We start from the raw sequence: 26,456 nt of genomic DNA on the forward strand, positions 1-26,456 counted from the left end.
ATCTCGAGTAGGGAACATATCAGATTAATCTTCTCATGTGTGTAAAACTGTTTAGAATTTAGTAAATTTCTAACATTTTCTATCCCCCACATATTAGGGATAACCGTAAATAATGACACAATATCCAATGTGACAAAGAAATATTCCCCATTTACCTCTTTGATTTTATTATACAGCTTTTCTAAGAACATCTTTTTATCTCTTAATACACTGTTGCAACAATCTAGTACTGGATGTAAACATTTCTTTACATATATCGACAAGGGTTTGGTGGCCCACCCTTTATTCAAAACAATTGGTCTCATCGGAGGGGTCTTGCAATTCTTATGTATTTTCGGTAACTGGTATATGGTGGGATAGACAGGATTCTCAACTGTAAAGTATTTAAACAGGTCCTCAGTAATCATTCCATTAATCAAAAGATCAAATACCATGATCACTATTCTATCTATGATTCCTTTCACTTGTGTACGAGTTATTATCTGATAAGTTTGCTCATCATTCAATTACAACTGCATTTGAGCAATATACAAATCTTTATCTAATATAACTATCCCTCACCCTTTATTGGCATGCCTTATCTATACAGATTGCAGCATCTTTAATTCACTTAAAGCAATACTTTCATCTCTGCTCATATTAAAATAATTAGGTGCTGTGCCATTATTGAATATTTGTCTTATTTCATGTTCATAAACAGAAACAAATGTCTCAACAATTGGATGTTGTTTAGGAACAAAAGTGCTAGGTTTAACAAAAATACGACTTTCACTGTCAGTTGTTTTAAAAATAGTCTTCAATGTGAGGTTTCTAGCAAAAAGGCTCAGTTCCTGTAATATATCTACTAAGACAATTTTTTTGTGCAGGGATAAAGGATAGTCCTTTCCCTAATACAGAGAGTTGTGCTTCAGTAAGAGATATACTCAAAATATTTGAAACCAATCCTTTGTGGTTTTGCTTCTCGTTAGTCTCTGTTGCTTCTCTGGTACAAACTGTCTTTTGGGAACTTTCCCCCTTCGTCCTCGACTCCTGAACCTCATTGAAAGGGTATAATTTGAGTAACTTTCTGTCGGCCCAGTTCTTCTGAAAAATAATTCATAGATGTTGTATGGTTTGCTAATGTATTAGGGTTACTGTCAATGATTCTATTAGGGTTACTGTCAATGATTCTATTCTCAACACTACTAGCCATTGGCTGTGTTTTCTTTATACTAGTCTGTGCCCCTTCAGGAGTGAGCGCTTTCTCAATCACTGTTTCCTGTGTGTTAATTTCCTCTTCTATTTCCCTCCGCATGATTGGTCAGTGAATATTCGAATATTCAGTAGACTGTTCGCTATTAGTTGTAGCAAGCCTCGGCCATGAAAAGACCTTCCCAGTTTGGAAATCATTCATATCTCTCTGCAATTTCTTAAGTTTACCATTTTGCAGCCGCTTATCATAACTAGATATCTGTTCATGCAATGTATCTATTTTATCTAGTATGATATCTGCAGAAAATGTGTTCTGTAGATGAATATAAAGTTCTTTAAGTTCCTTCACCAGCTCCTGTTCTTGTGGTAAAAAGTGATTAATCAACAAATGCATATAATCATAGCTTAACTGAAGATTCATCTGTTGACATTTTTTTAGGCGCTCTGGGTATAAATCTCCATATGTGGGCATTGTTAGAACCCATAAACCTCTTGGCACAATTTTATAATGTAAAAATGCCTCGAGGTGAAACCTCTGCCACTGCAGATGTTTAAACTTATAAAGTTTTTCATAGTCTCTAAATTGCTCCCTGAAACATATTTGCACATTTGCATCAATATTATTGTTGTTGCCCTCTGGGAATATAAGTTGATTTAAAAGAGGATTAGTTTCCATGCATAAGATCCGATCTAAACATTGAGTTTGCAAGCGTAGTCCAAAACTGCCAATGCAGTAGAAACCATTTCTAAGTCAGAGCCTTCAGCCATGTCCAGGACTGATAATGACAAACAACCAGGATAAAGAGAAAACAATACTAGTACACTAATGAAGAATCAACTCACAGCAAACAAAAGTCCAAAGAATAAAAAATGAGCTAATTCACCACGGCTGTAGAAATCCACTTTAATATACACAAAGAAAGTAAGTGCTTTCACGGCCTCCCTGACCGCTTCCTCAAACTGAATACAAATTTCACAATAGCACTTGCTTTTAAATATGCGCATAAGTAAGCAATAATCCAATTATTTAATTAACCTATAAAAAGAACTTATACAAAACTTAAAATATATATTTTTATATATTTAAAAACATTTATAAAAATATATATATATATCATATATCATTAATGTCTAAGCGCCCTATCTTTTAGTAGGGGTTTCAAAGAAACAGCTTCATTAATTCCCGGAAAACTATATGCATTAAGCTTTAAAATCCATCTCTGCTCTGCCTTTTCTGTTTTTTTCTTAAAGTCATCCCCTCTTATTCCTTCCTCCAAAATTTCTAGCACTATGAATTTAAAATAATGTGTACTGCCTACCGCTGCCGCAGAGATGAAAGTATTGCTTTAAGTGAATTAAAGATGCTGCAATCTGTAGAGATAAGACCTGCCAATAAAGGGGAGGGGTAGACATTAATGATATATGATATATATATTTTTACAAATGTTTTTAAATATATAAAAAATATATATTTTAAGTTTTGTATAAGTTCTTTTTATATATTAATTGAATAATTGGATTATTGCTTACTTATGTGCATATTTAAAAGCAAGTGCTATTGTGAAGTTTGTATTCAGTCTGAGGAAGCGGTCAGGGAGGCCATGAAAGCGCTTACTTTCTTTGTGTATATTAAAGTGGATTTCTACAACCGTGGTGAATTAGCTCATTTTTTATTCTTTGGATATCATGTCAGTGGCCGTGTGGTGCACCTGTTTATATGTTCTTCAATGGCCACCCATGGCATTGACATTAGCAACAGTTTGCTGCCATATTAGCAGCCTACAGCCCATATCTTGCCTTCCCCTTTGAAGGGGAAAGGCACCCTATTGCCAAAAACCGTCGGTGATTGTTTGTTTTTTGCCATCCATAAAGGGTTGTTGGCATAAATTCAGCCATCTCACTGGCATTATTGTTGATGCCCTAAATGAAAACAGAAGTATAATGCACATACATATCACATAATTAGAAAATAAGTGTTTACAGATACAACATAAAAGGTAGCCAGTCAGTATTACCCACTGAAGAAACACTAAGCAGTCTAGAGATGTGAAATGCAAACAACAGACAGGATGCAAGGTAAGAAGAGCAATATATCCTTGTTAGTGCCATAAGAGTAACTCACCCTAGCTCCCACCTACACAAAAGAACAGGCAAATGACCCTTTTGGCTAACAAAACATTTTTGATGTGCTAAAAGTGTGGTCAAAGGAACTGTCCCTGAAACATTTGTACATATTTCTCACACAGCATTTCTTTTCATGTATTTTCATGTCTTGCCAATCATGTCTACCTCCGAAATGGCTTGACAAACATGGCCATGCCATCAGTACACTTCTAAGTAATTCATACAGATAACAGTGTAAAAGCTTATGCTTCACATTATTGTTAAATACATTCCAGCATATGCAGTATGTAGGTGACAAAATGGAGCCATACCTTTTGAGATTCAGTACTCTTCTGTACAGATATCTTGAAGAAAATATTTCTCTCACTGTTCCAAACATATAGAACTCTCCTCAACATCAGTTTTCCTTGCTGCAGGGTTGCCCTTTTATATGTTATATATTATAAATGGATTGCAGCTGTGAGTGATTATTGTTTGAGAGGAGGAAATCACCACTGGGTGTGTCACCTTAGAGCTAGAAAGTGTCTCTGGAAAGACCACAGGCTTTTCTCATCAACATAATACAGAGGCTACAAACCATGCCATGAAGTATGTGGATAGAGTAAAAGCCATGTCGTGGTAATCTCTCTGGTATAGGATGAGATCACATCTGCCTAGCCTCCAGCTCGCTGTCTGACCATGACCCTGGTGGGATTACTGCATATACAAAACTATTATATAGCTGATGACATCAGCAGAGTCTGTTGAGGTCAGAATAAGTGCCCCACATGCTGGGCAACAGCTCACACACACACACACACACACACACACACACACACACACACACACACACACACACACACACACACACACACACTTACTTGACTGCAACAAGAATAGAACCCCTACCTATCTCAGGTACACAGACTAAAGAACACAGTACTTTACTCAAGTGCCACACATCAACTCTGATTGGAGTGTGAGACAACACTTTATAGCTGATGACATCAACAGTGTCTGGTAAAAAAAGGAAAGTGTCCCACATGTTGGTGCAAAATGCTCTCAGCAATGCCAAGCAACAGCTCTCACACACACACACGTGATTGCAGTGAGAATAGAACCCCTATCTAAGTATACAGATTACAGAATACAGAACTTAACACAAGCTCCATGAACTTAGTGATCACACAAGTTGTTATGATTATGATTGAAATATACAGCTGTATCTTAAATGTCTGTGTTTCTTTGTAATTCATCACTTATCTGACCGGTAGTGTGAGACTGTATGTAAGCCATTCCATATTATTGGCCATAAAATGTGTGAGGATATTAACTAGGAGTTATATGATATGCACTTGCCAGCAACTGAAGGCCAGGTTGGATGGCACAAACAAGCATATACTGTTCTTTTGAGGGGAGCATATGTGAGTTATTGTTATGGCACAAACAAGGGTACACTGCTCTTTGGGGTGAACAAAGCTCAGTTACTGTTACGGCACAAACAAGCGTAGCCTGTTCTTTTGGGGGGAGCAAAGGTGAGTTACTGCTATGGCACAAACAAAGATATGATGCTCTTGTTACTCGCGTTGTTCTGCATCCTGCCTGTTGTTTGATCATGGGAAGAGTTGTGAAGTTAGAAACTGCAATGTGTATCATTGCTTTCTGACTTCTCTCTTTAATGATTTACCAGTATAAAGGTATGGTGCTAAACTGAGGGCATGCAGTGATCATCAGTACTTTTGAGGGGTATTCTGTGTGAATCTTTGATGCCTGAGGCCTACTACTTACTAATGAACACATATAAGTAAAATACATTCTCTGCTGTCACATGTTAAGGTACTTTCTGTACAAATCCACCATTATTTACTTGATTATTGTACCAAGTTAAGAAATACAAGGATATGCCATTATATTATTAAAGAATATACTCTAGGTTCAGGACTTACCCTGGAAATGCAGCAGTTGACACAGTTTTAGTTCAGGGCTGCCTCTGTCTGATGCAAGCAGTACACAGCTAATATATGGGGAGGTAAATGTTGTGTGAGTTGCCTGGCATCAATTTTACTATATATATGCAAGTAGGGGAAAGGTATTAGGCACCTGGGTGGTCAGTGAATGTGCTATTAGTTGTCTCTTAGCCAAAGCAAGGCCATACTGAACATGCCTATGTCTGCCTCCAGCCACAGCAGCTGGTAGTTCCCCCTCCAAGTCCTCCTCTGATTGTGGCTGTGGTGGCCTAGGCATTGGTAGGGGGATGTGTGTCATTTCCTCTTGCTGATCCTGCTGCAGCTGTTTCCACAGGATCAGATTGTGTAGCATAGTACATACTGTGCAGATCTCGGTACATATGTGTGGATTATACTGGAAACCTGCCATTCATTCCTCCATTTGCTGTGATTGTGCTAAGTGCTGTGTTGTGCAAACAACAACCAAAATAATAAAAAGTACTTAAAACAGAGATAACACATTTTGCCAACAAGTGAAGAGGAGGTTGCATCTTAATGAAACAGCACGTGTGAATTTTGCACTCTTCTTATAGGTTCATAGGTTGGTACTAGGCTATCAGCCCTAGGGCCTATACAAGCCTAGCCATAACAATTCCCTGGCTATTTCTTCCCACATTATTTACTTTCCTGGACCCCTGTCTAGCAGGGCGACTGACGTGATCCCTGGGGTGAATTTCCTTTCTCCCATCCAATCGTCAAGGTTCCTCTTGAAGAGGTCTAAAGAGGCACTCTGCTTGACATGTATGGGCAATCTATTCCAGAGTCTGGGGAGTCTCTGGGTCAGGAACCTATCCCTCCAGCATGTTTTGTTTATTGTGATGACAAGGTTTAGATCCCTGGAGCGTGTAGCTCTGAGGGATTGGGATTTCTTTAAGTGTAGCATGTCCAACAGCTCTGGGTTTGACATGGCCTTGTATGTTAAGCAGAGATCGCCTCTGAGTAGACGATATGCGACAGAGTAGAGCTGGAGTTTTTTAAGGCGGTCACCGTAGGGCATCTGCTTTAGGCCTGTGATTCTTTTAGTGAGGTATTTCTGAGGCCTCTCCAGTTGTTGCAGATGTCTTGAGAGGTACATACCAAATGGGGCGTTGTATTCTATAATGGGTCTAATGAGGGATGAGTACAGTGGGACAATGACCTCCTTTTTTCTGGATGAAAAGCCCTTCGTGATGAGGTGTGCCACATAGAAAGATTTCCTGACTGTTGTGGCGATGTGGTTATCGAAGGTGAGACCACTGTCCACCTGTGTCCCTAAGTCTCTTATCACACTTTCTGTGTTTAGTGTACTGCCACCTATATGGTAATTCATGGATACATGTTTTTCCCAAAGGGATAACAATACATTTCTTGGCGTTGAGCTTGAGCCCATGGCTCTGGCACCAAGCATCTGTTTCTGTAAGGCCCTTTTGTAGAGTATCCACATCATTTGGGGATTCAATAATGGCTCCCAGTTTGCAGTCATCTGCAAACTTTGTTAGCCAGAGTCCCTTAGTGTTGACCTGTACTTCAGAGAAGTAGATGCCAAACATGAGCGGCCCCAGGACTGAACCCTGAGGTACTCCACTTGTCACTTGTCTGGAGCTGGATTTGGAGTCGGCTACTTTTACAGTGTGGGTTCTATCAGTAAGCCATTTAGCAACCCATTGGGTGACATAGGGATTAATGCCCAACTTAGTAAGTTTATCTATGATTCCAGAGTGGGGGATGGTATCAAAGGCCTTGGCAAGGTCTAGATAGGCTGTGGTGACCACCTTACCCTTGTCCATGGCTCTGGAGACTGATTCAAAGAAGTCAATCAGGTTCAGGAGACAAGATCGGCCCTTCACAAACCCAAACTGGGTGGGGTCCAGTGTTTGAAGGTTGCCAATGTCTTTGTTTATAAGTTCCTTGATAATACGCTCCATGGCCTTGCAGATAAGGCTTGTCAGACTGATGGGACGGTAGTTTCCGGGATCCAAGGTGGATCCCCCCTTGTGGATTGGGATAACTGTAGCTCTGCGCCACTCAGTGGGCATGAAACCTGAGGTGAGGCTATGATTAAACATGACACTTAGGTGAGGTGCCAGTTCATATTGTAGTTCATGTAGTACACAGCCCGGGATGTCATCTGGTCCCATGGATGCTGTATTCTTGGCTTTAGAGAGTGCGTTTTGTACCTGTGTGGCTGTTATTACTGGAATTTGGCAATCTTCCGGTATTGAGATGGGCCATTTAGGGGCTGAGAGGGGGCTGAAGTTGGCACTGAATCGATCTGCCAGGATATTGGCAATATCCTTTGGATCAGTATATTTAATGCCATTCTGTTTTAGCTCAGAGCAGATCTGAGCATTGCCATTTAGATTCTTGACATAGTTATAGAATGCTTTGTGGTTGTCTTTGGAATCTTTGGCAATTTTATTTTCGTAACTAGCTTTGGAGGATTTTATGAGGCATCTCAGTTTCTTACTGAGGCTAATAAGGGAGTTTTTTGCATCCTGGGATTTTCCTTTTTTCTGCAAAAGTTTCTTCTTTTTGTTGTAAAGTTTGTTTATGGCAGGGGACCACCAGATTGGCTTCCTTTTTTGGATGAGAGCATTTTGGTTCTATTTGGGATGGCACGATTCATGCATGAGTGGATGTGCTCGTACAGTGCCTTAGTGTAGGATTCAGCAGTTGAACTTTCAGTTCCCATCTGCATGGGTGTTATGAAGTTTGTCACTTCTGACTTGAGTAGCATGAAGTTGGCTTTGGAGAAGTTTTTTATGGTGGTTTCTTTATTGGGGGGTGGGGGAGGGATGTGGATGTTAAGGGTGATTAGCTTATGGTCAGACCTGACTAACGAGGGGGTGACCATAGGTATGGAGCATTGATTTCCCATGTTGGTAATGACCAGGTCTAGGATATTGGAGCCCCTGGTGGGACTATGGATTAGTTGATCCAGGGCATTGGAATTTATGAATTCCAAGAACCGCAGCAAAGGTGTTGGGACATGAGTAGTTTTCCCAGTTAATGGCAGGGTAGATAAAATCACCCAGTATTTGGGTGTTTGGTTCTATCTTAATATTTTCCAGTATGTTTAGAAAGGTGTAGTGAGAATCTTGGGGTATGGTGGGGGATCTGTAGCAAGCTACAATTTGGATTGCAGTCTTACCTAGTGTTAGTTGCACTTGGCGAATTTCAGACACATTGTGTTGGCCAACTAGCCTGGTGGTGTGAATATCCTTGGTGAATATTGACACTCCTCCACCTTTAGTGTTTCGGTCCTGGGTTGGTGGCTGAAAAGTGTGGTAAGAGTTGTAGCCTGGTATTGCAGGGGTGCTCTCTGGAGCTTTGAACCAGGTCTCAGTTACTGCACAGATATCGATGTTCTCCATTTTTAGGAGTGCCTCGAGAGAGTGCATTTTGAGGTTTAGACTTCTAGCATTGAGTAGCATTACCTTCAGATTTTGCATGCTTGTACCTGCTACGGTGGTGGTTTTGTCCTTTGAAGTTTGCCTAAAAAAGGCACTATAGGGGTGGCAAGAGCCTTAGCCAGTAACCTGAATCCCAGGGGTGACAGGTGCAGACCATCTCTGGCAAAGCATCGTGGTCTGTCAATCATGTCATCCCAGGCAGACAGATACTGGATCCCCTTTGAATGACACCATAAGCTTAGCCAATTGTTGAAGTCAATCATTTTATCCTTATATTGTGGTATCATTCTGGGCGAAGGCAGGATGCTACTCAGGGCTAGGGTCATACCTGCCTGGGCCACATGATCCGAGAGCTCTTCCATGTCTCTTTTCATGTAGTGCAGGGAGGTACGTCTCAAGTCATTCACTCCATCATGGACAATGACAGAGTCATATTTGTACTTGTTGTGGAGTGACTTGAGTGCATGCATTATGTGGTGGATCCTGGCACCCGACAGGCAGCTGACTGTAATTTTCTCCTTATTCAACCTGGTGAGAGGGACATCAGTGTGCCGGACTATAGAGTCACCTATGACTAAAGTGTTAGGTACATTGTCTTGCCTTAGGGGCTGTTGCTGGGTGGCACACTGGTGTTGTGAACTATGTGACACTTCTTCTTTCGGCTGCTCCCATTAGGGGTCGCCACAGCAGATCAACTGTTTCCATTTCTTCCTGTCCTCTGCATCTTGCTCTGTCACACCAACCACCTGGATGTCCTCTCTCACCACATCCATAAACCTTATCTTAGGCCTTCCTCTTTTCCTGTTACCTGGCGGCTTCATCCTTAGCATCTTTTTCCCAATATACTCAGCATCCCTCCTCAGCACATGTCCAAACCAACGTAATCTTGCCTCTCTGGCTTTGTCTCCAAACCTTCCAACCTGGGCTGACCCTCTAATATACTTATTCCTAATCCTGTCCATCCTCATCATACCCAGTGCAAATCAACATCTTCAACTCTGCCACGTCAAGCTCTGACTCCTGCCTTTTTGTCAATGCCACTGTCTCCAACCCATATAACATAGCTGGTCTCACTACCCTCTTGTAGACCTTCCCTTTCACTCTTTCTGGTACTCGTCTGTCACAAATCACTCCTGACACTCTTCTCCACCCATTCCATCCTGCCTGTACTCTCTTCTTCACCTCTCTTCCACACTCACCATTACTCTGAACTGTTGATCCCAAGTACTTAAACTCATTCACCTTCGCCACCTCTACTCCCTGCATCCTCACCATTCCTCTATCCTCCCTCTCATTCACACACATATATTCTATCTTAGACCTGCTGACCTTCATTTATCTTCTCTCTAGAGCATATCTCCACCTCTCCAGGGTCTCCTCCACCTGTTCCCTACTCTCACTACAGCTCACAATGTCATCTGCAAACATCATAGTCCACGGGGACTTCTGTCTGATCTCGTCTGTCAACCTTCCATCACCATTACAAATAAGAAAGGGCTCAGAGCTGATCCTTGATGTAATCCACCTCCACCTTAAATGCATCTGTCACTCCCACCGCAGACCTCATCGTCTCACAACGTCTACACAACGTGTGAATTTTGCACTACTTATGTGAATTTTCACCCTTCACAGACCTACATGTATACCTCTGTAAGTCTAACCTCATCATTCACTGTTACCATCCATTGAAAACAAACACTGAGGGAGTGCCTACAATATGTGAACATCCCTATATGGTTCCAATTTATTGGAATTTAGCAATTCAAATGAGTTCAGACCTCACTGCGGGTGGTGGTGCTGCGGTAGCATTGTCGCTTCACAGTTAGACGTTGCCTGTTCGATTCTCAGTTAGAGCGTCTTCTGTGTGGCGACATGCGTGAATGGGTGTTCCTTCATTGAAGGCTGTGCATTAGGCCCGGCAAGCCAGTACGTAAAAATCTACTGCCAATCATTAGCGGACCGGAGTTCCGCTGTGGCGACCCCTAACCGGGATAAGCCGAAAGACACAAACAATGAGTTCAGACTTCACTTGCATCTTCATTTTGCTGACAACCCTGAATCTACATGGTTGGCAACCATGTAACCAGGGAAACTGAAGGGGAGTTGAATTTTAAACACACAAGGGAGGGTATTACTTTGCTGTATATCTGCAGAGATGAGTACTCTTTTTGAGAAATACACCTGTATTTCACCAGCTACATACTGCGCATGCTTACATGCCACTATGAATGGTCTGTTTCATGGGGTTTACACTTTTAGGTGTCTGCATTAGTTAAAAGTGTAAACTTCATTTGGGGGGTGGAGGAGTGAAGCTGTATTTATGTCATGGCACTTAAAAAGGATATGTTGCTATTGTTACTCTCCTTTTGTTGCATTCATCCTGTATGGAACTGTAATTATGTGTCTGCTGTCACATTTTAAGGTCAGTTATGTACAAATCTAACAATATTTACTTGCTCTTCTGTCCATGTAGACTCCTTTCTGTGGCTGTATTTGACAAGTTTTCAAATACATGGGAAACACCAGCACGGATTCTACACAGTTGCTTTAGAGCTTGTTGAATTGCTCTGTGTTGGTTTGCTTGATTAGCATACAATTCAGCTACTTATGTTGTAATTAGCATGCCACGGTATTTACCTTGTTTACACAGGAGTGCATGCCGCTACACAGAATCTGAAAATATCACATGGTGAAAAATGACCGTATAAGCTTTATTGACCCCCCCCCCCCCGACATCTGTGCATATGCAACTTGTCTTCCTTTACATTTTTGTGAGGCACTATCTGCTGGATATTATTTTCAGGTCCAGGTTTTTATTTCAGGAGTAGTGTTGTCTGAGCTATGTTCCAATGCTTGGAAGATCAGCTCAGGACTCTGCCTAAATATTACTGAAGATGGGCCTCTTATTCAGTATGAAAGTTAATGCACTTATCCCAATGCCAGTTCTTTAAAGGGAAGGTATGTCTTTGGTAACAATCCCTCTCTCCTTTTCTTCCTAGTGTTTCTTCTTCTTCTTCTGTTAGCTCAGTACCATGTACTGATGAACTTAAGAGTAAGAAATGTGTGATGCATGATATGATACAGGAGGATGAAAGGCAGCCTTGGAACTTTTTTCTGTAGGGTGATCTAAATGTCTGCAGCATCAGTCTTGGATTACAGAAGATAAATCTTCATACAGATCTGTCTTTATGGTTAAAACATAACTTTAGTATATATGTAATTCAGATTCCTGAAGCAATTAACCACTGCAAAATGGACATTTAAGCCAGAGTTTTGTATGATACCTTAAACCTCCTCCCATGTTGTTATATAAGGAATGAGTTTTCAAAAGGTGTGGAGCAGCAGTATCTGGATTAACAGCCATTCCTGATCACTGCCTCTACGTTAAGGGAGTAAACAGTCCTTTATTACAGTACCTTCCTTTCCTTGTTGTAGAGAGTATTTTCTTTGCTGATGCAATTCCTTTCAGCTACAGATATGTTACCTTTATGATTTTAAAATGCATCTGAAATCTTTAAAAAGGCTTCACACATAGTTCTCCAACTTCTCCATGAAAGTGGTCGAATCCAGTCCAAGATTTTATGCTTCCACTCTGTATGGTCTAATCCAGTCCAGGATTTTTATTCATCCACTCTGTAAGGCTTTGCAGCTGTGTATTTAATAGCTTTTCCAGTACTGGACATAAAGTGTCAAAATGTTGCAGGAGAATGTGACAGATGTACTTGCTGGAGTGTTTGTTATAACTGCTGGCTCTGTGGTGACATGTCTGCTAGTGAAATGGATACAGCAAAGAAAAACAAAGCAGAAAATAGAGGTGGCTAGAGCAGAGAGAAAACGAGCCCTGCAACAAATGGAGCAGGCAGTTCAGCAGGTTAAAGAAGAGGTTGGTGGCTTTTTATTGTGTGAGCAGCAGATCTCCTTATGAAGTAGTTGTCTGAAGTTAACTTTGTATGTAGGTAGGTAGCTGTGCTTGCTGTAATATTCACTTAGCTGCAGGCTTTACGTAGGCAGTGGTCACTTGACTCCGCACTTTGACCCTTTGCTTGCCATAGCTAGATCTACTATTATTAGCTGCTTAATACAATATCACTGCATCAGAATCAGAATTTATTGTAATTTATTTCTTAACTGGTCCTTCTCAGACATGAACTGGGTCACAAGGACAAGGGTAAATATGCTTTATTTCTCACATACAGATACATAAACTTGTGCACGTGTGTGTGTGTGTGTGTGTGTGTGTGTGTGTGTGTGTGTGTGTGTGTGTGTGTGTCTGTCTGTGGGTAAGAGACTTTTGCTGTAGCTAATAAAGTGGGTATGTGTATGTATGTTTATATATATATATATATATATATATATATATATATATATATATATGTAATGTACATATGTGTGTTTCTATATGTGTGTGTGTATATATATATATATATATATATATATATATATAATAAATATATATAATGTACATGTCTGTGTGTGTGTGCACACACACACACACACACACACACACACACACACACACACACACACACACACACACACACACACACACACACACACACAACTTTTGTCTTCTTTTTATATATTTTGCACTTGGTAAACAGCAAAAATGCTGTTTAGCAAGTGTAAAGTGATGGTGGCTGTTCAGTTTTCTCAAGTCCGAGCTCCACGGTGGTGTGATAAGCTGCTGTGAAGAAGCAGACTCGTTTTTCACCGGGCATTACTTGTACATTATACCCTGCTGGACAACGCTCATTCTTCATTTGGGGTATTGATGTACAGTTTGCCCATTGTCTAACCAAAAATAATATACTTCAACAAATAATACAGTTCAACATGCAGGATGCTTAGATCAGGACTCTTATTACATTACAGTTTGTTTATTTTACATTTTATTTTGCTTTAAACTTTTTTTCATGGAGTTTTAAAAGTTCTTGTCTATGGTCAGTTAGAAAAAAATCCCTTTCCATTCTCTGAGTATAAAGGAATTAAGTCTAGCTAAATAGTGAGAAGAGCTAAGAAATTATTTTTTTATTTATTTATTGACATTTGTTCACTGGGAAAGTCCATCTGGGTCAGAGACCCATTTTCACTGGAGGCCTGGGAAGAAAAGCTCCACACAAAATACAGACATTTTGACAGCTTACTGTTGTATGTACACATTACATTATATTACAGAAAAATACAATTTAACTTTAATATATTCCATGGTGGTGCAGCGGTAGCATTGTTGCCTCACAGCAAGAGGTTCTCCCGTTCGATTCTTGGCTGGAGTGCGGGGATTGCCTTCTGTGTGGAGTCTGCATGTCCTCCCCATAGTTGGGTGGGCGTTCGAAAGACATGCTTAAATGGACGTGCCTTTGTTGAAGGTTGAACGTTGAGCTGGCACCTCAGCGTTTATGAAAATCTACTGCTAATCATTAGCGGACCGGAGTTCCGCTGTGGTGACCCCTAACCGGGAAAAGCCGAAAGACAACAACAATATTATTACATACAGTTATAGACATAACACAGCATAATAAGTAAAAAGAATAACAGTTTGCATTCAAGTTTGTCTAGGATACAAGGTGGAATTATATTTGTGAGCAAGGGAGCCCGCAGGATTTTTTGCAGGGGGGTGCAAACCCAAGCCCCGCCCATGCAGCCCCACCCCCTCTGCTGCCACCCCCCACCCACGTAGCCATTCCAGTGTTCCATTACTTGGTTATTTCTCCCCATTGTCATAGACACTGTTCAAATCTCTCAGTGTGCATACTGTTTTATGCTTTACTTCTACAATGATTACAGATATCTGGATTTCATTTACAACTTTTATTTCAAATTTTATAGCACAAACACTGATAGACATTTACTAAACCTAAACAAAGCAATAGTCTTACAATGAAATCAAACAGCATTAAAACTTCTCTACCTTTGAAACCCACATTCACTGAAACAGCTTCGAAACCCACATTCAATGAACATGCATCTGGCCAGTGGCAGGGTATGTTTACCTTTGGCCTGTTTCCAAATCATAGGCTCCTTGCACACATTTTTAGAACCATGCAAAAGTTACTTGATTCACCTTCCTGACTGTATTAATTATACTACATAATAATTGAATTATATCCCTTGTATAATACAGCACCACTTGTTAGAGTGTGTTTTAAATTTATAGTTCTGAGCATTTTTCCTTTAAGCAATGAAACAAATCATATGAACCAATAATGACAACCTGCCCAATTCAGAACATTTCAACCATAAAGGGCCACTCAAACGTCTGTCATACAATCCACCAATATCAATCAATATGCAGAATCTCTGCAGAAGTAAAAGTCATCTGAATAATTCCACATTAAAGAGATCTGAAACCAATGAAGAGGTTGTTGCTAGAAAAAACTTTATATTTCAGTGTTTCATTTACAAATTCAGTGCCTGTTGCCCTTGAAGAATAAATTGCCTGTGCTACATTAAAATAAATGGTAAGTTGGTATATTGCAATAGGGAATGGGTGGCAGGCTGAAAAACAGGTTCATAGTTATTAGGTGTCTCATCCAAAGGAGGACATACTAAGAACAGCAGTACCATACCCCCCTTAAAATACAAATGTACATGCTGTATGAATAGAACCTACAGCCCTCTGCATCAAGATGCTACCCACTGTCCTAACACTGCTTTAAAATTCTATACCACAATAATGATACCATTTGCTAAACAAAACAGTTGCACATTTTAAGCAGACTTAGCATGAGCAGCAGTAACCTTTGCTTCCCTTGAAGCTCACAGTTCCTTGAAAATGCACTTGAAAATAAATTCCAAATGTTAGATCTAACTAGGGCATTTCTCTCTCTCTCTGAATCTGTCACACACACCTCAACTTCTTAGTGCAAGAAATACATAAATAGTTTTTTTTCAAAGTTACAACTTTAAACTCTGTGTGACCATGGTGTGTGTTTGTTTTTGACAGAAAGGTATAAAGGAACTCATGTCTATGTATATAGTTGAATCTCTCTGTACTGAAGTACTCCCTACCATGATGCTACTTTAATAAATAGTGTATTTGCATTCAGAAACTGTTACAGTTTTTATACTGAATTTTATAGCTACATGAATTAGAAAATAACCAATTTCCTTTTCAGAGCCTAAGCTAAAAAGCCCACTCCTTACAAGCACTGCTTCCCCTGGAAAACATCTATATATGCATCATCACAGAGACCTAGTTCAAGACCGATGACAGCACTCCTTTAATGCGGGATTTCAATACCTGCCACAAGTTCAGGCCTACCACCTTAGATGAAAGGGTGATGGTGTCTACATATTCTTAAAGAACAATTCATCTCCAGACTTGCTAGGTGAGATAATGACGTGGAATTCCTCTACATCCAACTTAGCATTAACAAAACTCCTTACTGTGTCATACCTAACTCTCTATGTACCCCATCAGTCCATATCTCCTACCTAACTAATATGGTGTCCCTATGCATTAAGCCAACACCATTATTCTAGGAGACTTCAATCACATTTTCTTCCAAAATTGCCATTTTGAGGAGGGATTATTAGGGGAGATCAACATTTTGAGCCAAAATTGGGGACAATGGAGAGGTTTGGATATTCCTAATTCTACAAAGCGATTTACACATTCCTCTCAACCTCTTAATGCAGGAAATCTGGACAAGGCCAAATACTGGGGGAACATACAAACACTACTAAAAATTGTTCTTGTATAAACTTAAGACAAGTGATAGAATAGCAGGTCTTGCATTAGCATACATTTTTCTGAAGGTTATGACATCTGAAACTCAATGTCTGTCATTTAGTGACTTCATTCCTAAATTATTTGCTAGAAAATCAAAAATTGTATGAGGAACAAACCAAAAATAAGAAGCAAATATCTATTCATTCTGCAAAAATATGGACAACTGAGAGGTATAGTTCAACCGGGGCTGTCTGAGATTGCTACCCTCCCCCCCTCACAAAATCATGGTCGACTGGAGCCTCCCCCCTGCAGCCATTCCAATGTCGCATTCCTTGGTTATTTTGCCCCATTTACCATAAGCACTGTAATGTGCATACTGCTTTACTTCTGCGATGATTTAGATTTCATTTGAAAGTTTTATTTTGCATTTTACAGCACAAACCCTAATAGAGATCTGTTAAACAAAGCAATGCAGTCTCACAATGAAAATAGACTTAGCATTAAAACTTCTCTGCCTTTGAAACTCACATGTATTGAAACAGCATTGAAACCCACATTCAAAGAAAATACATTTTGCCAGTGGCAGATAAAGATTAACTTTGGGCTATTTTCAAAATCATAGGCCCCTTGAACATGAAACATACACATGCTCTTTGATACACCTTCCCGACTGCATTACATTATATTCCTTGTACAATATAGTACGTTGTTAGAGGGCATTTTAAATTTATTGTTTTGAGCATTTTTCCAGTAAACAATGAAACAAAATGCATACACCAAATGACAAAACTGCCCAATTTAGAACATTTCCATCATAAAAAGTCTACTCAACCTTCTATAGTCCACCAGTATCAGTAAATATGCACAATCTCTGTAGTAGTAAAATCCACATTAAAGAAATCTGTAACTAATAAAGAGGTTGCTGCTAGCAAACAACTTTGTTTCATCTACAATAAAGTGCCTGTTGCCCTCGAAGAATAAATTGCCTATGTTGCATGCATTAAAAAATGATAAGCTAGTAATACCGCAATAGGGAATGGATAGCAAACTGATAACAGGTTTATAGTTACAAGGTATCTTTGCCAAAAAGGACTGCAGCATCCACCCCTTTTATAACTCAGTACAGTATCAGCAATGCATCTATCTACTGTGGGAGTAGAACCCACAACCTTGAGCATCAAAAGCAAGTACACTAGCTGTTGTGCTATTAACAATGCAAGCAGACTAAGCATAAGCAGCACTAAACTTTTGTTCCCCTGCAGCTCTCAGCTCCTTGTAAAATCTACTTGACACTCAGCTGTATCTCTGAACTTTGCAGCACAAGAAATCTGGAAAAAGCCAAAATTTATTGGGGGGGGGGCAAAAGGCCAAAAACCAGGGACACATTTTAAACATTGTTTGTATAATGTTGGAAAGTTGCTAGAATAAAATGCTGCATTACCACCATACATTTCACTGCCACGTCTTGAACCCAGGGGACCCTGTGCAAAACAGAGCAACATACCACTATGCCAAATAAGCTGTTTTGTGAAAGAGGAAGACGGAAACTTAAATGGCTACCATCTAGTGAATTCAGTTCTCACCATAGCACAGCTGTCAACCTCTTAGCACAAAACACCTGAACAAAGCCAATAATGGTTAAATACAGCCCCCAAACATTCAGTGAATTCAGTTTTCACCATAGCTCTCATCAACCTCTTAGCAAAAAACAACTGGACAAAGCTATTAATGGGGGAATATAGCCCCCTGCCCCCAAACACATTCAGTTCTTACCATAGCTCTCAACCTTAGCACAAAACCTGGATGAAGCCAATAATGGGGGAATACAGTCCCAAAAATTGGGACAAATTTTAAATAACCATCTTATACACTTAGAAAATTGCTAGAATAAAAGCTTTTGTGTTACCATGCACTTTCTGAAGAATATGAAGTCTGATATTCAAATGCGTGTCATTTTTAACATTTGTTAACCAGGAACGTCTGACTTGGAACAAAAGCTAACTTTTAGTAGGTAAGGCACCCCAGCCAAAAATCAAACCAAAGAACATGTAGCTGTCAGGCAACACTGCTACCACCACATCAATGCACTACTGGTTTTGCAAGGGCACAAAAATACAGAAACCACAGATTTTATGAAGAACAGAAGCAACCAAGCTCAACAGTTTTTTCATATGGTAATCCATTAGCAGGAATTAAACATTAAAATGCCACCATTTAATGTCAAAGGCAATTAAAAGACTGCCAACTTACATATTCTTTTTCAGATATCTGTGGATGAAATGAAGACATTGTGTACCATCTCATTAGGAGTTGGTCTACTCCTAGTGAGGAAGGTTTTAGTTTGTGGAGTAGTTTGTATATATATAGCTTGTTTAAACTGATTTACTAGAGATCCCAACTCTCGTCCCAAAGGGAAAAAAAAAACATTAAAATAAACCCTACAAAACATTAGCTGTAATCATTTTTGTAGGGGGTCTTCACTCCTAATGTAGAGGGTTTTACCCTCACACACTTACATATATTAAATCTGAGATCACACAACTGAGAAAAAAGGAACTTTTTTTTAATCATACTGTCTTTTCCGTATGTTTGGCAAACAATTGATAATGCATTTTTAGTCATGTCTCTTTGACAAACAGTACAGAACAACATAAGCAAGAATGTTATGTACTGCAAAAAAATTCAGCTGAGATAGTCAGCTCTATGGGGTAATGGTTATAAAGCCCCGACTATGTTACAGGTAACCTGAGAGACATTAGAGACATTAGTGTCTCAGGTGCCTGGAGGAGATGCCCAGGGAGAGTGGGAGTAAGTGCTGCTGTCATCATGCCTGTACTGGGGGAAGGTGATTGTGGCTTGCCACTTGGGTGACACTGCAAGAGCGCTAGTTGTTCAACCAATGGAATTTCAAGTTGGCCAAGTTCACACTATCATAGTGCATCTGCAGTAAGTAGCTGAAAGGGAAACTAGCAAGCAGCGGCACCTTTACTTTTTGGAGGCAGTGATTTTAGGCTTAGAGGAGATACAAAGGCATGAAGTACTGCTCCCATAGGGAGAATGTTGACTGCCTCCCAGGACCAGCAAGCCAGCCTGCTCCCTACTGCCTAGTTCTTGCTGTGAAATGGAAGACTGACATGAATTTATGGGCAGGAATGAATATGACATAAGGCTCTGAACTACACCAGAATTACCTGGCTTCTGCTCTATGTATGGGTCAGTTGGGCAAGGAATCAGTAACCATTGGGAAAGGTCTTGGGGGGGGCACAAAAAAAATAAAAAAATTGATTGCACAGCACATAAGCAACTTGCACAGCACATGAACAGTTCATGTAATTTTGTTTTGATCAGTAAATAACCATACTTATATCTCCAAAACAAGTAAACTGTTTTTACATTTGTGGTAAAACATTGCATGAAAGATATTCAGACTGTGTTTAATGTGTGCTGTCAGTTATAAAGAAGAGGGCAGAGGTTTCTTAAAATTTTGTGTGACAGCTCATAATTATCAGCAGTGCTTTTTTATTTATAAACTGGTAGAACTGGTTTTAAATAAACTAAAGTACTGATTTAGTTTTTTTATAACTAATCTTTTAAATACTAAAACACACACACATCTCTTAAATACTAAAACACACACACATGACACATCTCTTAAATACTAAAACACACACGCACATCTGTTAAATACTAATACTGGGAGGAGATAGATAATCCTAATGCTCTGCTAGGTATGGTCTGCACCTCTTCCCCCAAGGCTTTTGTACAGTGGTTAAAACTTTGTCCACCCCATAGTGCCTTTTTTAGACAATGTCAGTCCTTAAAAGCTTCTAACAAAACTAAACAGAATACAGGTAACATAAAGATCTGACTGCTTAACTCTAGGAGCCTTAACAAAAAAAAAAAAAAAAAAACTCCGCTTCCTACAAGCACTCCTTATCCTGGATAACACCACTGTAGGTATGTTTACATACATCTAGTTCAATCATTGAGAGACCCCCATCAGTGCAGGGTTTCATCACTTGCCACACATTTATGCCTACTGCACTAGCTGAAGACACTAAAGTTCATAGGTTCACAGAAGATTACTAGGTTAATGGCTCAAGACCCCTTACAAGCCTACCATTGTTAATTAAAGTTTACCCAATTTTAGATCCCTAAGGGATAGAGGATGGCTTAGGTTTGTTCCTATGTGTTTGAGTATTTTGCAGACTTGCACCTGTCCATAAGGGACATGGGCTGCATCCTAGGAGTGAATTTACGATTCCCTATCCATTGATCCAAACTGCGCTTGGAATGGGTCAGGGAAGGGCTCTTCTTTACATGAATAGGAAGTCTGTTTCAGAGAAGGGGAAATCTCTGAGACACATATCTATCTCTCCAGCATGTTTTGTTCATGTCACAGACCAGGTTTAGATCCTTAGATTGGGTGGCCCTCAAGCAGTTTGTCTTGTGAATGTGTAACTGTTCTATTATGCCTGGATTTGAGAATGCCTTATAGGCTAGGCATAGATCACCCCTTAATGGTCAGCAGGAGACAGAGTAAAGGGTTTGGGCTTTTAGTTGATCTACTTGTGACATGTTGTTTACACCCTGTTTTTTTTTTTTTTTTGTAAATAAGTAAGGAATTTCTGAGGCTGCTCAAGTTGCAAGTGCCTGAACAAATACATGCCGAAAGGTGCATTGTACTTGATTATTGGTCTGATGAGGGCCAAATACAGTGCAACTATAACTTCCTTGGATCTGGATACTATGCCTTTACTTATAAGCTGTGCCACATATAAGGACTTCCTCACCACTGTGGACACATAGTGGTCAAAGTTCAGGGTACTATCTATCTCTACCAAGATCTCTCACCTGAGTCCACTCTTAGAGGTGTGTTATTAATGTAATTTGCAAGGGTATTTGACTTCCAAAAGGGTATGATTATGCATTTTTTGCTTTTAGTTTTAGACCATGGCTCTGCCACCAGTCATTTGTCTGAGTCAGACCCTTTTGAAGGATATCTACATCACTGGGGAGGTTCACTGATTGCCCCTAGTTTGCAGTCATCGGCAAACTTAGTCAACCAAAGGATTTTGTGTTAGCCTTGACTTCAGAGAAGTATATTCCAAACAGCAGAGGCTCTAGCACTGAGCCTTGTGGTACACCAATAATAACTGGTCTCTTGTTGGATCTGGATTCTCCCTGTCTAACAACATGTGCCCTGTCCATGAACCATTTAGCTACCCATCTGGTGATGTAGGGATTTAGGCCCAGTTTTGTGGGTTTATCTGCAATACTCGAGTAGGGAATTGTATTCAAATGCCTTAGCCAGGTCAATGTTGGCAGTATACACTGTTTTACTCTCATCAATTGCCCAAGTGACTTTTTCTAAGAAGTCCACCAAATTGATTAGGCATGACCTGTCCTTCACAAAGTCAAACTGGGTTGGGTCCAGTGTTTGGAGGTTTCCTATGTTGTTATTTATTAGGTCTGTGATTATTCTTTCCATGGCCTTGCATATAAGACTAGTCAACCTTATGGGTCTGTAATTTCTTGGGTCTCTTGATGGTCCCCCTTTATGCAGATGAATGTTTATTGCTGTCCTCCACTCTAAGGGACAAATCCAGTCTGGAGGCTGTGGTTAAACAGAGATCTTAGTAGGCCTGATTGGTCCTGTTTCAAGTTATTTAAGATGCATCCTGGGATAGCTTGGGAGGATGTTTTTGTCTCAAAATTTGCTTTTGAAGACTTGACTAGTCCCATGATTTGCTTTTTTAGACTAATGAGATTTTTTTTGCACTGTTGTGTACATTCTGTCTTAGTTCTAAATAGGATTTTCTTTCTTTGTTGAATAACCTATTTATAGTAGGGGTCCACCAGGGTGGCTTGTTTTTGTGGTATGTCCTAGGCTGATTTCAGTATGTTACAGCTATTTCCATGCAGTTGTTTATATGTTATACCGTTTTTTTTTGTGTATGCCTCCCCATAGGCTTCTGTGTTTTCTGGGTTTGAGGAAGCTTGGAAATTAGCTATGTCATCACTTAAAAGGAGGTAGTTCGCCTTAGAAAAGTTCTTAAACGTTTTGGGGTTAGGTGTGGATTCTACTGTTATTTTTATTTCAAAGGAGACCACTTTGTGATCTGCTCTAACCAGTGAGGACATTACACTTAGGGGATGCAACGCTTTCCCATATTTGTGAGTATCAGGTCTATGATATTTGTATACCTAGTGGGAATGCAGAATAGCTGCTCCAGGTTATTTGCATTGACAAAGTCTAGAAATCTTTGAGCCTGCATGTTAGTGGTCAATTATGCTTCCCAGTTAATGGAGGGGTAGTTGAAATCACCATTGAATGTGGTATTGGGCTGAATGATAAGTTATTTTAGTAAATTCAGGTATGAGTTCCTGGTTCATGCAGGGGAACCGGTAGCTAGTAAGGATATAATAAGGAATTTTTTTTTCTGGTTAGCTGGACATGGAGTAGCACAAGCATGCCATATTGTTTGACCAGTCTTGATGTGTGCTTATCATTTATGTAGATGGATACACCTCCACCTTTTCTCCTTTCATGTCCAGTGGGTGGTTGCAATGTGTGAAAGGCATTATAGCCTTGTACTGCTGAAGTGCTTTCCATGGCTTTTAGCCATGTCTCAGTAACTGCACAGAAGTCAGCATTCTCCAGGGTGACGATTGCTACCAGGGAGTGTATCTTTTGTTGAGACTCAAAGCATTCAGCAGTATACGTTTAGCTTGTCCTGTGTAGATTTTGATATGTTGGAAGGTTTGTCTGTTTGGCATTGCCTAAAAAAGCCACTATAGGGGTGGACAATGTTTTTGCAACTATCTGAAAACCTAGTGGTGACAGGTGAAGACTATCCTTGGCAAAGCACCTTGGCCTGTCAGTCATGTTCTGTCAGGCTGACATATATTGGACCCCCTTGGAATGACACCAGTAGCTAACCCGTTATTAAAGCCAGCCGTTTTCTGTTGGTATTGTGACATCATCCTTGGAGATGATAGAATGCTGCTCAGTGCTAGGTGGCAGTGTCTTCACTTATGTAAAAAAAAAAAAAAAAACTCTGCCTCCATCTAGCCAGATAACAAACTGATCTCCTCCATATCCAACCATTAACAAAACTCCTTATCATGTCATAGTTAATTACAGGACCCCTGTATGCCCCCCCCCCCCTCAGCCCATAACTCCTACCTAACTATTGTGGAGTCCCCATGCATTAATCCAAACATCATTCTCCTAGGGGACTTCAGCTACCCCTCCATCAAATGGGAGAGGTATACATCCCCTAACATGTATGTCAGGACTCAAATTCATCCATGCAAACTCTCTGGATTGATTAGATTACACTCCAGGGGCAATAAAATCCTGGTCTTTGTCTTCACCAATATGGGACAGCTTTGCTCCTTGCCAATTGTAACTCCCTCCCTGCTCAAATTGGATCACACGTTAGACACTTTTGCCTTAAGACTGAAGCCAGGAACTTCTTCCAGTACCTCAGTATTCAGAAATTATGCCAATTCTAATCTATTGAAACTGAGGTCTTGACTAAATTCAACATCCCCTTCAACTTGATGATCCCACTGCTTAAGCACATGTGAATAGCTGCACAGATGCATCTGCCCTTCTGAAGGAATACAATACCAAATTCAAAAATAAACCAATGACAAATTCAAAAATAAACCCCTGTGGTGAAACCCAAAAATAAACAAAGTCTGTAAGAAAAGAAAAAAGTGATCCCTAAAATGAACAGGGAACTATGAACCCTGATCAAATCAACCAAAGACAGATATGAGGTAAAAATTGCCCCATGAGGAAAAGACTACCACAATACCTTCTATAAGTATGTTAGAAGCCTTACAAACAATGGCTAGCACTGTGTAGAGCTAATTGTAAATAATATCACATACTCAGACTAAGAGGACATAACCAATCTACTACATGATAAATGTAGCTCTAACTTCACCCTCATTTCCCCTCCTACCTTCCCATATCTCATACCCACATCTACAACCCCAGAGGACATCAAGATCCTCCAAGTGGGCCTTTCCCAAACCAATAGCTGGTCTCAAAACCAATAATTAAAACTAGATGCCAAGAAACAGTATCCTTCAGCAAACAGGAAGTATTCTGTAACTATCACATGAACAACCCATCAATGAAAACTGATACAGAAGTTAGGGACCTGGGAACCAATATAGAAATTGAACTGCACTTTGATCACCATGTATCCATGATTGTAAGAAAGAGATGGCTCACTGCATACGGGAATTTCAAAGTAACATTAAATAATGTGCTTCAAATACTAAAACTAGGCAAGATGTCATTTATTCTTACTGCAATACATTTCACCCAGTAGAAAAATGCACAGTTATGAGAAACAGCCCATCTTATGTGTATGTGGGTTTTGTCACGGTACACTTCCTTCGGCAGAAGCACTAAATTCAAAATCCCGAAGCACAGATATTTTGAATTTCTGCTTCCGATGGTATGGTATGTGGATGTTTGGGTTTAATATTGGTAAGTTTGTGTGTGTAAGTATGTTGGTTATGGGTTTAGTGTGTGTACGTGTGTGTTGTGACTGTTATGTGTGTGTTTGAGGGACTGTAAGATGTGTGTATGAGTTTCGTTTGTGTTTCTGTTTGTGCGATCTCAGAGTAAAAATATATAAGTAGGGGGGTGTGGGGGGCACATATGTAGTTTAGATGAATTTGATTATGGGGGAGTTTTGTGTATGTTTATGAGTATACTGTATGTGTAGCGTAATTACAGGGTCTTGAATTTTGCGGTTGTGTGTTTTCGAATTTGCGTGTTGTGGTTGGGTTTTCGACTCTGTGACTTCAAAATACAAAATTCGAGATTTCAGTATTTTGAAATTACAAAGTGGACCCATATATATATATATATATATATATATATATATATATATATATATATATATATATATATATATATATATATATATACACACACACACACACACACACACACATATATATATATATATATATATATATATGTGTGTGTGTGTGTGTGTCTATATATATATATATATATATATATATATATATATATTAAATGTTATAATGTGTGTGTATAATATATATATATATATATATATATATATATATATATATATATATATAAAATGTCATAATGTGTGTGTGTGTGCGTGTGTATGTGTGTGTATATGTATGTGTGTATATATATATATATATATATATATATATATATGTATATATACCACATACCACACTTTTTGGCCATGTAACCTGGAACGAAACACCAAAGGCGGAGCTGTGTCCATATTCATTAAGGATATCCACACCTCCAGGCTAGTTGCTCAGCATAATGCATCCAAGGTTATCGAAGTGCAACTAACTCTGGGCAAAACTGCAATCCAAATTGTAGCTTGCTACAGATCCCCCACCATGCCCCAGGATTCCCACTCCTCTTTTCTTGATGTACTGGAAAATATTAGGGTTCAACCAAACACCCTAATAATGGGCGACTTCAACTACCCCACCATTAACTGGGAAAACTACTCATGTACCAACTCCTTAGCTCAATGCTTTCTGGAATTCATAAACTCCAATGCCCTAGATCAACTTATCCACACCGTCACCAGGGGCAACAATATCCTAGACCTAGTCATTACCAGCATGAGTGACCGGTGTTCCACACCTGAAGTCAACTCCTCGTTGGTCTGATCCAACCATAAGCTTATCAGCCTTGATATCCACATCCCGCCCCCACCCCCCATTAAGGTAACCACAGTAAAAAATTTCTCCAAAGCCAACGTCATGCTTCTTAAGGCAGAAGTGGTGAACTTCATGACACCCATGCAGATGGACAATACAGTTACAACTGCTGAATCCTACACAAATGCACTCTATAAGCACTTGCACGAGTGCATGGATCCTGCTATCCCAATCAGAACCAAGATGCTCTCCTCCAAAAAAAGGAAGCCAATCTGGTGGTCCCCTGCCATAAACAAACTGTACACAGAAGGAAGAAACTGTTGCAAAAGAGAGTAAAATCCCATGAGTGGAGGAGCTCCCTGGTCAGCCTCAGTAAGAAGCTGAGATCCCTTATAA

At 39.8% G+C, this 26,456-nt stretch overlaps 1 protein-coding gene across 2 annotated transcripts in view; it reads left to right on the forward strand.

Moving 5' to 3' along the window:
* The first annotated feature begins 12,319 nt into the window (after positions 1–12,319).
* Positions 12,320–26,456, forward strand: part of FAAH (fatty acid amide hydrolase) — an 811,281-nt gene continuing 797,144 nt past the window's right edge. For both annotated transcript variants that reach the window (XM_044085911.1, XM_044085912.1), the window contains exon 1: positions 12,320–12,575. In XM_044085911.1, the coding sequence (XP_043941846.1) occupies positions 12,387–12,575 (189 nt within the window). In that variant the 5' untranslated portion in view covers positions 12,320–12,386. The remainder of the gene's footprint in view (positions 12,576–26,456) is intronic.

The sequence above is a fragment of the Protopterus annectens genome, chromosome 10.part0, assembly GCF_019279795.1.
Source record: "Protopterus annectens isolate FY-2018-M chromosome 10.part0, PAN1.0, whole genome shotgun sequence".
NCBI classification, from domain to species: Eukaryota; Metazoa; Chordata; order Ceratodontiformes; family Protopteridae; genus Protopterus; species Protopterus annectens.